This window comes from Salvia hispanica, chromosome 3 (genome assembly GCF_023119035.1).
Source record: "Salvia hispanica cultivar TCC Black 2014 chromosome 3, UniMelb_Shisp_WGS_1.0, whole genome shotgun sequence".
Lineage (NCBI taxonomy): Eukaryota > Viridiplantae > Streptophyta > Magnoliopsida > Lamiales > Lamiaceae > Salvia > Salvia hispanica.
Window position 1 is genome coordinate 11,081,512 of NC_062967.1, and position 12,413 is coordinate 11,093,924.

At 35.1% G+C, this 12,413-nt stretch overlaps 2 protein-coding genes across 4 annotated transcripts; one reads left to right on the top strand and one right to left on the bottom strand.

Annotated features, from left to right (window-relative positions):
* Window positions 1-5,368: 5,368 nt before the first annotated feature.
* On the top strand, window positions 5,369-9,756 carry LOC125211694. 3 transcript variants are annotated; one of them, XM_048111597.1, is made up of 9 exons: window positions 5,369-5,509; window positions 5,863-6,811; window positions 7,191-7,309; window positions 7,433-8,257; window positions 8,346-8,622; window positions 8,888-9,053; window positions 9,133-9,238; window positions 9,313-9,500; window positions 9,582-9,756. In XM_048111597.1, exons 2-8 carry the CDS (start codon window positions 6,023-6,025, stop codon window positions 9,428-9,430), a joined length of 2,400 nt encoding a protein of 799 aa, XP_047967554.1. In that variant the 5' UTR covers window positions 5,369-5,509; window positions 5,863-6,022; the 3' UTR covers window positions 9,431-9,500; window positions 9,582-9,756. The 3 variants fall into 3 exon arrangements, with proteins under 3 accessions (XP_047967554.1, XP_047967556.1, XP_047967555.1); XM_048111599.1 differs by having other exon boundaries at window positions 9,585-9,756; XM_048111598.1 differs by lacking the exon at window positions 5,369-5,509 and adding an exon at window positions 5,614-5,718.
* A 543-nt stretch (window positions 9,757-10,299) lies between these two features.
* LOC125216396 (late histone H2B.L4-like) lies at window positions 10,300-11,025 on the bottom strand. The gene has a single exon (XM_048118093.1). It carries the CDS (start codon window positions 11,004-11,006, stop codon window positions 10,425-10,427), a length of 582 nt encoding a protein of 193 aa, XP_047974050.1. The 5' UTR covers window positions 11,007-11,025; the 3' UTR covers window positions 10,300-10,424.
* Between the last annotated feature and the right edge of the window lie 1,388 nt (window positions 11,026-12,413).

A 12,413-nucleotide genomic window follows, 5' to 3' on the forward strand; every position in this document is an offset into this window, starting at 1 on the left:
TGAATTTTCAAATACCGCGGTATACCGCTACATACCGAAATTCGGTATATACCGTAAATTAAGGTATATACCACAAAAATATAAACACAATTATATATAAAATATATTTTATATATTTTTAAATTATAAAATCTATTGTAAAATATAAATATAATTATGAATAAATTATATTTGATTTATTTTTAAAATTATAAATTATAAATAATATTTTAAAAACTCTAATTTTCTATTTTAATTGATGTTGAAAGTCAGATATACCGCAAAAGTAAGGTATATCGAACTTCGGTACGGTATCAGTATGGAAATTTGTCGTACCGAAAATAAGGTATACCGAAGTTCGGTATACCGAAAACTTTGGTAAGATAAAGGTATGACTTTTTTGCATACCGTATTTACAGTAAGGTATACGGTATGGTGGTTTTGGTAAGGTATACCTTATCTATCCACCCCTACACTAGCCAACATATATGCTCGTAAACTTTTGAATTGGCGAGCATAGTTTGTGCTCATGGATTGATTTTTGTATTTTAATTATTTTTAAAATGTTTGAATTTAGCGGGCACAAAAGTATCCACTAATGTGGAATTTAAAATTTAAACAAAAAATATATATATATTTACTTTGCAAGCAATTACATCTTTGTTAATACTATATTTTTTGAAATACTATATAATTTAATATATAACTGTATTTATTATTTATGAAATATTTCAACTAAAGAAAATTATTTTACTAAAATAATTTCTATTAATAATAAGTGGCAACAAATATCTAAACTGCACAAAATTTATATTTGCAATTGGTCAAACTCTATAAATTTTCAATGAAAATAATTGACATCATTTCTACATTGGCCCCAAAAAAGATTACACTATGTTTTATTTAAAAATATATAAATTGTTTTTTCTATCCAAGAATTTCAACCTAGAACTTTATATGATTCACATTATTCCTTTGATATATTATCTTGTGATCGCAAACTGCTCTCTTTAAATACACTCATGCTAAAAGAACACTTTTATAACTTTATGCATGTTCATAAACTATAGTTGTCAACTTTCGATTAGGTAAAAAGAATAGGACTTTATTTAAAAATTAGCTTCGTCCTCGGCCAGCACATATTCTCTTGTATACTTAATTCCTTAAATAATCCTTAATATTCGTTAAAAATACCTTAATAATTCTTGTCATTCTATCTCTCGGAAATTAACTTGCAATTAAAAAACACAAACAATAAACTTATGTTTTCCATACCAAAAGTTTCTATGGCCCTTTAGAAAGATGAAGCATATTGTCGGTAGACTAAAAATATTAATTAGGCCCATGAGCAATTTTATCAAAATCATTTTATGTTCATGCATAAGTTGAACTCAATCCAAGCCCATAACATCAATTTAAGCTTCGAATATATCATGACCATTTAGTGAGAGAGTCGCTGTAAAATCAATATTGCTGATTAGTTTGGGTACAATATATAGTTATACACGCATCAAATTATTAGATATATGTGCTTAATATTTTATAATAATATCACAAGACAGACAAACCATTCGCATTGAATGAAAAACCCACACACATAAACTGAAAAATACAAAGCAATGCATGCCGATTCCCTTTTAAACCTATAAAAGCCTATAATCAAGAAATAAAGAGAAGAGCCTTGGCCCTTGATAGTTTTAGAATACCTTGAGAAGCAATTCCAACTAATTCCAAGATTTCCAATAAAATAACATGCAGGAGTATTAACTATGCAAGACAAGAATATTTATTTTAGCGAAACACATCATTTTAAACATCATAGACAAGATTTTATACATGGATGAAACAATTAAAAAATATTTAAATTTTATAATTTAATATTATTATTCTTTCATAGATAAATTGATCAGAATTTTCACCAAATTCTTGATTTAAACAAACATTGACCGTTAACTATGTAATTGATGTTTGCAAATCAAAATGAATATTGAAATAATTTAACATAAGTTTGCTTCAGCCGAGGCGCCGGATCAAAATTCAGACTTCGCCTCCTTTTAATGATATTATCATGATTTTTTAGTGTAAAATATGTAAATTTAAGATAAGTAATGATAAAAAATTTGACAATAACACATATATGCGGTTGATAATATGCTGCATAAACGTAACAGTTGTTTCTGAATTTTTATGATTGTTGTGGCAAATCTACCCCTCCGGGATCAACTGAACTATGCCCTGCCGGCAGAATTTATGATCATAATTTTGTATATTATCTTAGTAATTGAAGAAAAATAAAACTCACAAATACTGGATGCTAGAGGTGACAATTACACCAATAAATAACAAAATGATCCTTCATAAAAGGAGAATTTCGTAAAAAAACAGTACTACAGTGATACACATTTGTAATGCACAGGTGCATGGATCCCCTAATTAATTATGGTTGCAACGTATGGGAACTGGGAAAGAGATCATTGATTCAGGAATCTGATAGAGATTTGGGAATGGTTGATAAGTCGATACCTAATGCATTCATATTTTTCCTCACCAAGTTATGCACCTGTCCTCGTTACAACAAACTCATAAATGCGATAAAGATTGAAGCCCACTATCTACCATCATCAACTACTGACATGCCACGAAAATATAAGAATAATAACAACAGCAATGTGTTGCTTTACCAAACAAATATAAACATATACACTATGCAATTTATTGCTATTTAACAAGTTTTAATATTCTTAAAATGTCATAATCAAGTTACAAATTAAAAATCATTCATTTGGATAGCAAATTGCTACCAATTAATCTAATTAAGCCACTATGAATGCGATTAGTTGCGATAATTAAGGGACCATTATTTCGATTTTGTAATTAAGGCTCTAATAGTGTATATTTGAAATTCGAATAAGAAGAATTATAACAAAAATTAATTTCTGAAGTTAAAACAAGTGTGATTTTAAAAAATATGATTATAAATATTAGTATAATTAAAAATGTTATCCTTGTTATTGTAAGGAATAAGGATGAGAGGGATGGACAACAAACAAGTGACGGCATAATAAACAAAATAATGCGGCTCAAATCATCATTCCTTGTATTTCATATCATGTGATTATCCAAATAAAAATATTATGTGTTGATAATCATTGGGGGGTGCTCCTAATTAAGTTCAATGTTCAAATGCAGATGACCAATTTGGTTATGGGATGCCTGCACGTCGATTAGTGTATTATTATCAAATAAAATAAAGGTTTGTGTTGCGGAAACTCAGACATTTGCGATACCACCTTATTATCCCCACCCACCAATGCCCTTCACATTTTATATTATTCCCCCAAAATATTACTACTACATTTTTTTGCATGTCCGACTTTAATCATTATTGGATTAACGTTCGCACCATAATGACTACTTTTCCTCAACGTATACTTTTCTTAAGATGATCATAATTTTTTTAATACTACTTTTTTTATCTTTAATCTACAATTTCTTCACTTATTTATAATTTTATCAAACTGGTACTCATCATTTTCGACTGATAATTAATACACTATACTTAATAAAATGGAATATCATTATCTCTTCACAATGCATTCTACCTTATATTTATTAAACTTGTGACATAACCTAGTGTGCACTATTTTGCTCTTATTCATTAATGTGATTAATGGATTAGGAAGAAATCCCCCCACATATAATTATTAGTAGAAGAAGTGATATAATCTCCCTATATCAAGGAGTCAAGGAATCGCTTTATCGTTTCCATCAAATGGCCCCATTATACCAAAGTATAAATATTTTCTAAAAGAAATGAATTTAATAATAAGTCCCATGTTCAAACTTTCCTCTTTTTAAAAAGCCTGAAGTTCCTCAAGCTTAAATTGTAAACGAAATATAGTTAGAATGTACTCAATGAAGTCTCCATCCGTACCCTAAAAATTAAATTTTTGATACTAAGTGAACTAATTTTCACTATTGAGGAAAGAATTAAAATGACAAAATAAAACTACAATTAGTTGGGGAGGGATGAAATACCATGGTAAAATTAATTTATTTTGTGAATTTTTAAATTTCATTAACCTATTATAAGTATATCTAAATGGAGCCTGAGATGTTGCATAATAGTGCAATACAATACAATAAAAGGGTAACTGCTTTTAAAGTCACCAATTTTCCATGAATTCCGGTTTTTCCCACGAACTTTAAAAAGTTTGTGTAATGTCACGAACTTTATTGTCGGTTGCCATTTTTCCATGTCAGGTTTTCCAGTCTGATTCAAACTCTTCGTTTTCTATTAAGACAAAGTCCAAATTCTTTTATCTTACTATCGTTATCTTCGCATTTGAAATAGCTTCGCGTGGGTACCTTGTACGCCTCAATCGGAACTCGGATGAAGAAGTTATGGCCATTTGATGAAGGCTGCGACCTTTGTGCGACCTTGTACTATCATAATGACCATAACTTCTTCATCCGAGTTCCGATTGAGGCGTACAAGGTACCCATGCGAAGCTATTTCAAAGACAAAGATAACGATAGTAAGATAAAAGAATTTGGACATTGTCTTAATAGGAAACGAACTGTTTGAATCAGACCGGAAAACCTGACATGGGAAAATGGCAACCGACAATAAAGTTCGTGATATTACACGAACTTTTTAAAATTCGTGGGAGAAACCGGAATTCATGAAAAGTTAGTAACTTTAAAAGCAGTTACCCCTACAATAAAAGATATGGATTAAGATTGCCTAAATGCAACCTAAGATGTTGCATAATGGTGCAATACAATACAATAAAAGATATGGATTAACCTAACACAAATTTTATAACAAAGAGTTATAAAATCACACACAAATCCTTTACTAATATGACCTGTGACCACTCGTAATAATTGTATATTTGTATGCGATCATAAATATCAAGTTATATAATAGTTCAATATTGTTAATTAGTTCATAAGAAATACCGAATTTTAATCTGCCAATGCATAACATTTCGAAGAATAAAATTTGTTTTAGATGATGATATCTGCTGCCACGAATTTATGTGTAACTCAAAACACTAACCCAAAAAAGATCGTATTATTATCTTTCAAAAATCCATTGTTACATTACTATTTTCAATGATATACTAAATGACAAGAAGATCACACGGTGTCCCAACCCCTATTTTTGGTAATTTAATTAAAATTCAATTTAAATGAATTTACCATTATAATCAGCTGTTTACCGTTAAACAAAGGCCATCGAAGGGCTAAATCCGTAATTTAGCAGACGCGGCGGTCAAGGAGAAAGGAGACGTTAGAGTTACGGCAAAAATTCGAAAACGAAAGAATGTTAATCACTTAATTCTAAACAAGTATAGTATGTTAATTAATGGCGCCGCGGCCATGTCCCCTCCCCCTAATTTTTCGCTGTTGCTATTTAATTTCATAAATTCCCCCCTCTCTCTAACTCGTGAAATATAATTCACTTCAACTTATATTATTTGTCTCGTGCCATTTACTATTACATTTGCTGCCAAAAACTGGGGTGAGGATTGTGTTTGTTTGTATCTGAATTTTTGATCGCATTTTGTACTGTATAGTTAATTTGTTTGTTTATGCAGTGAATAATTTTGGCATTTCCCAATTTGTTGCTGAGGATTTTGGAATTATGTTTGTTTAAGGATTTAGCAATTGATGTTGTTGGGGGGTGGGGGTTTGAGTTGGTGAGGAGAAGAATAGAAGATGGATCTGCAAGTAACCAACCTATTAGTTTTTCTTATTCAATATGTTGATTCTGTATTCAAATCAGGGCGGTTACGAATTTGTAAATTTTAGTTTGAGTTTGAAATTTGTATTTGAATGTTAATAATGATATGTTGTCAATTTGTCATTCCGCAGATCTTCTGTAGGCATTGTTTGATTGTGTGATTATTGGTGGAATAGCTGAGGATGATTATTGGCTGTGATTATTAGAAGTGGTTTAAAATAGTGACTAGTTTCATTGAGGTGGGAGATACCAAACCTGTGAGTTGCATTGACAGTGACAACAGGTCTGGAAATGGCTGTTGCCGGTTTACGCAATGTTCCGGATTTTGCTCCTCGGTCCTTCATCGTTGAGTCGCAGAAAAGAGATTCGGGCAGATGGGGTGATGACCGTTGTAAGCGTAGCACAAGGGCATCCACGCTCTTGCAGATGTGGCGGGAGATTGAAGGCGAACACGTCTTGAGTGAATCATACCGGTCAAGGCAACATAGCAACGGTTCTGATTCGGAGTGCAGAAGCATACGCACGTCTGTTGGAGATGGGAGTGAGAACGGTGATGCTTTCTCTCCAGTTTCTTATGAGTCTGAAAACCAAGCCTTTAGTGGTTCAGATACCGAGCATGATGATGATTACAGTGTGATATCAGAGCAATCTAGTGAGTTGGGAGAAGTTGAAAGGGAAAGGGTGAGGCAAATTTTTCAAGGGTGGATGAATAGTTGTCCTAGGGGTGATCCATCATATGGATCCAATCGTAAAAACCATGCACAACGATGTGTCAGTGGTATTGAATCTGAAAGGGTAAAAATTCTGTGGGAGCGGGCAGAAAATACTACTCAGCAGAGAAGTGTCTGCGCCTCATCTAGAGCGGGAGCGGCTGAAATTGGGTCTCAAACTGTCCATTCAAGTGGTGGTTTGGTAGTTAATCATCCAGAGATTGGGACACGAAGGCCCCTTCGTAGGTTATGTGGGAGACAAACTCTTCAAGACCTTCTTTCGAAGGCTCAAAGCGAAAGAAAAAGAGAACTTCTAAGCCTGTCAGAGCAGAAACCTGTGTCTGATTTTGCTCACCGTAATCGCATTCAGGTATTTGATATATTATGTCTAAGCAGTAGGTGATTTCCTACTGAGTGAAAGTTTGCCTACTCAATTATCTAGCCTTTTCGGATACCCTGCATCTTCGTGTGTTGCAATGAATTATTAATGTTGTAAAGATAGTCATTTGCCTTCTTCGATCTTTACTTGGAGTTATTTACGTTCCATGCCACATTTCAACTGAAAACCTCTCCTCAGAAACAAAATTGATTCATTACATTTGACAAAGAGCAAGATAGATGATTTAGCCTATATGCTAGACTGTTGAGGTTTTTCTTTTTTGAACACAGAATACTTTTCCATATTTGATTAGGAATTGACTGTTTTCAGAATCCAATGTGCTATAACTAATTTTTGAACCACTTTGCAGGCACTTCTTAGAGGTAGGTTCCTAAGAAATGAACGACTAGTCGGGGAGGAAAGACCTTCTTCAAAGGCTGCTACTGAACTGGGTTTTCTTAGACAAAGACAAACAGTTTCCGACCTTAGGTATTTTTAACTCTCCATTTAAGATGTATAACTGCGCCTTCTGTCTTGGAACAAGTCACAGAACTTTTCTTATCTAATTTTTAAAGTCAGGTCTGAGGTGTTTGCTAACTTAAATTTATGCAGGGAAGGATTCCTCTCCAAGTTGGACAACACTGGTTCTGCTGTAGTAAATAATGCTGAGTGTGATTCTTGTTCTAATGATGGAAATAAGGGTGAAGCTGAGTCTACTTGCATTGAAAGGGGAGATACTGGAAATCAGATTGCTGCAGACTTGGAAGGTACCACCGCAGATGGGAACAGGAATATGCAAGAACTTGAAGTACAAATTGATGAAGCGGAGGAACCTGTTTTTGTTAATGAAAGAAGTCAAGATGTTGTGTCCGTCTGTGCTAAAAGGGCTAGTAGTGTAAAGGAGTCAGTTTTTGCAACTGAAGCAAGACAGCATGGAGCGTGTAGTCATATTGGAGATGAAGATATAAACATTACTTTTAGTAATGAATCTGAGTTCGAATCTGCAGACTTGAATTGCAGTGGACCCTCTTATGATTCCATAAATGTTGAAACTTCTGTTCGTGTAGTAGATGATAGTACTTCTGCTTTCGAAGGAAACATAAATGAGGTATTTGATTCACATGGTGCTTTGGATGAAGAATCTCAAGTGTCGGTGACTGAGACTGAGGAAAGTATCAGGCAGAATGTAAATAATGTTGCATTTACTGAAAGAGACTCTGATCAATCATTTCCTGGACCATCTGGTGACAATGTTGAAGAGCAAGATCAGATGCAAGAAACTCATGACTGGCCGAGCCATGATTTTCAAGAGGCTATTGACAGTTGGCTAGACATCCCTTATAGTGAGGCCGGAGAATCTGTTAGAGAAGTTGACACAACTTATTTCCCTGATGATGATAATGCTAATAGTATGGAACTACGGGAGCTTTACAGCCGGTACACTATCTAATCACTTTTTATTCAAAATGATATCCCACATTTAATGAAGGTGTTTCGGCTAACAACTTGTCGATTTTTGCTTCAGGAGACGTGTATCTAGTCTTCTTCATAGCAGTTTCCGTGAGAGCCTGAATCAGGTGTTACAGTCTCATGTAGAAAGGCTGGAGCATGCATCTTATCCTCAATCTGAGGAAGACCCTGAACAGCTAGATCATGAGCAATCTCTGGCTCCATCTGAAAGTGCGGAGAGAAACCCATTTATGCAGTCTTCAACACTTTTTGAGACATCACAACAACTTTGGAATGATGATTTGGAGGCTACAGATTTGGCACGCCATTACTTAAATCAGCAGTTTGGAACAGTAAGTTAAAGAACTAGTGTTCATAATTAATTCCATTCTGTTATTGCATGCATACATTTCATTTCAGATCTTGTTCGCTCATGCATAAGTATTTCTTGATGGCATTGTGTATGTTGATTAAGATTTTCGACCTTTTTCCAGACTTCGTTGGATTTGCTTCTGACATGCTATAAAATCTTCCTTTCCAACAATGGTCCTTCCTGTTTTGTTGAATCATATACTTCTACTCATGCCACTGACATATCTTTCTGTACATGATTGTCAGGAATGGGAGGTCATCAATGAGTTAAGAATGCACATGGCTAGGCTTCAGCAAGGGTTGAACAATATGCAAGGTATGCTGGAAGCATGCATGGATATGCAAATAGAGTTGCAGCAGTCGTTTCATCAAGAGGTCTCTGCAGCTTTAAATAGGCCAGTCTCTTCAGGAGGTTAGTTTATCCCAATATTAGCTTGTTTTGTTTCTCTGTCTCTGCACACTTAACCTTTTAATGATACTATGTGATGCAGATGTAGCCAAGGACAACCAGGTTCATGATGAATCTCAATGGGATCATGTCAAGAGAGGAATTTGCTGCCTATGTCAGCACAGTAAAATTGACTCCTTGCTCTACAGGTATGCAAGATTAACCTGCCTCACAATTAGGTATGGTAATCTTGATGATGTGAAATATGATGTTGTTTATGCAGATGTGGGCACATGTGCACCTGTACAAATTGTGCAGAAAATCTGGTCCAGTCTAAGGGAAAGTGTCCAATGTGCTGTGCCCCGGCAGTAGAGGCTGTCCGCGCCTACTTCGCCCGGTGACGAAAAGGAAACTCAAGATGCATGTATAAACTGCAAAGGATTTGAATCGCGCAAATCCTTCCTGCACTAGGTAACCATATCTCCATTAAGATGAGATGTTCGTTCCGTTTAACACTAGAACTGAACTTGTATGGATTTGTGTTTTCTTCAGCAGATGATTTTGAAGAATTACAAGGTCGGGTCATCCATGAGGCGGTTCAGCTGGTTGTTCCAGCTCCCTTCAGTTGAGGCTCCAAATACATTTCCTCCTACAGTTGTAAACTTATTACTCCATATGAAATCAGTTTAATCATTATTTATCGATGATGGTACTCATTTTAAGGTTATTCCCAAATTAGTTACAACCTTAATCAAATGATGACTTCCCAGTTCAAATTTATAAATTTACAAATGATGACTTTTGCCTTTTGGCCATTGTTGGACATTTTGAAGGGTTAAACCAATCACAACCCAAAAAAGGACAACTAGTTAGCTTTAAAAAGCCATCAATTCAATTTTAAGCTAAGTTTCAAAAAAAAAAAATTAGAGTGGCTTCATGCCAAAAGGTGGAAAGACTACAATCACATATTTATTATAAATACCTATATTAATAACAGTTATAGATTCTACTATAAAGACTACCAATTCAAATTGACTCCTAATTTATGAAAAAATTTGGTCTCCCCCGGCCTTAGATTATAGGATTTAGGAGTGTACTAACTTAGAACCATGCCGAATGGTATTTTCATCCTCACATTTTTATTATCTTGATAGGCTAGTTAGGATCAAGTTTGGTGTGTGATTAATGTTGCGATGGTTAAAAGATTCCTGCCATGAAATCATATAATGTGATGCCAAAAGCAAGACACAAGTAAAATGTAGAGGAGCAATGAGATAACAGTACATATAAAAGAGTTAAATCCCCTAAATACATCATTCTCCAAACTAAACAAACCCTAACAACAACTGGTACTAAACTTACACATACTGACATACTTAAGTAGAGTGGAATAAGCTAGTGAGCAGTGACATAAGAAATGTAATTAGTGACAGCCTTGGTGCCCTCAGCAATGGCATGCTTCCCCAACTCCCCCGGCAGCACCAGCTTCACAGCGCCCTGAATCTCCCTGGACGACATCGTCCGCCTCCCCGTATACTTGTGCAGCCGCGCCGCCTCCTCCGCCAACCTCTCGAACATGTCCACCATCAAGTTGTTTAGAATCACCATCGCCTTCCCCGATATCCCCATATCGGGATGCACCTGCTTCATCACCTTGAACAGGTACGTCTTGTACCCTTCCCCTCCTCTCTTCCTCCGCTTCTTCTTCTCCGCTTTCTTCGCTCCTTCTTCCGCCTTCCTTTTCGGCCTCACTGTCCTCTCCGCCTGCGGTGTTTCAGGCGGCGTGGGAGCCTTTTCCGGTTCATCTTGAGGAGCGGTGAGGGCGGAGGTGACGACCTCCACATTTTCGTTGGCTGTTTTGGTAGAGGAGACCAATTTCACTCTCCTCTCATCGCCTTCTGATGGAGTGACCACCAATTCCACGGTTTCCTCCACCACTTTCTTGGCGGTCACCACCGCCCGCCTTTTCGGTGCCATTTTGTTGAATGATGTGTGGTGGTGGTGCATGTTTAAAAGAGGAGCGGCGACGCAAGCAGTGGATAACACGCGTCGGGCTTGTAACTGCTACGTGGTAACAATGTGCTGTGCACTGATGACCTAATTACCTTTTTCTCCTAACACTCACAAACCCAAAACTTTATGTTTTCAAATCATCTGAACACAAAATCAAGTGTCTAGATTCATCTTATTGGTTAACGCGCGCAAAAATGAAAAATATAACAAAATTTCAGACACAATCTCATCTCACTTTTTAATACAGTACTATAAAATTTACATATAAAAATTAGATTTACATTTTATTATTTTTGTATTAATTTCTTATCTTAAAATTTGTGCAGGACTTTCTAATAGGGAGGGAGCAATAAATTTGAAATGAAATTAAATAGAAAAATGAATTACTATTTTTTATAGATAAGTAGATTATATAACATGTACAAGCATATCATATCGTCCATATTTAATTATTTTTTGCTTTAGTTTTCAAAACGTACGGCTCTCACAATTGACCCACACGACCAAACTTTACAAAACTTTTATCAACAAAACTTATTTACACGTGTGTGTTACTTACTTAGTATTTTCGTATTGTTAAAACTTGAAACTACAAGCTTCTTAATTATTAGTATTGAAAGATATATATCATGAAAATAATTTTTTTAGTTATATATTCATATTCATCGTTTCATGTATGATTGTATCAGTACCATATTACTACTATATACTTATGAAATAAGTTTAGCAATCAAGTGAAAATATAGCACTCCTATATATATAGCTAGAACAAAAAATCATGCAATATGTATCATCGAAACCTATGTAGCAACTAACGAGTTCCTTAAAAACAAACAAAAAACTAAATAAAAATAAAAACATCTGTAGCAACTAGCAACTAACCCGTTTCTATAAGTAATCCCCCCCAAAAAAAAAATTAAATATATATTGCAGGAATTAATCTAATCAAACTTCAATGTAGAACCAAGCCAGCCTCAAAAATATGGAGCAGGGATTTTTTTTGTGATTAGTTAACTAAATTAACTAACTAAATGTAAAATCAAGCCAACCTTAAAAATCTCAAATTACAATATAGAGAAAATAATCTAATAAAACTTCAATGTTTGACCATATTATTATCTGAATAAAATTACAGTTACTTATATGAATTAAGATGATGCTTTCACACACAGGTGTGGTTGAAATCAGTTTCCTTAAAATTAGTAGATTAAGAGCATCCACTATAGGGGCGGAGCGCCGGCCGCCCCCATCGCGGCTTAGCCGCGGCGGGCTACTGCGGAGGACGCGTCCGCTCCGGAGGCGGACGATTTTGTTGGGGTGGAAGGGCATTCGCTCCGAAGGCGGCGTGGACGAGCCGGAGGAGAGAGAAGC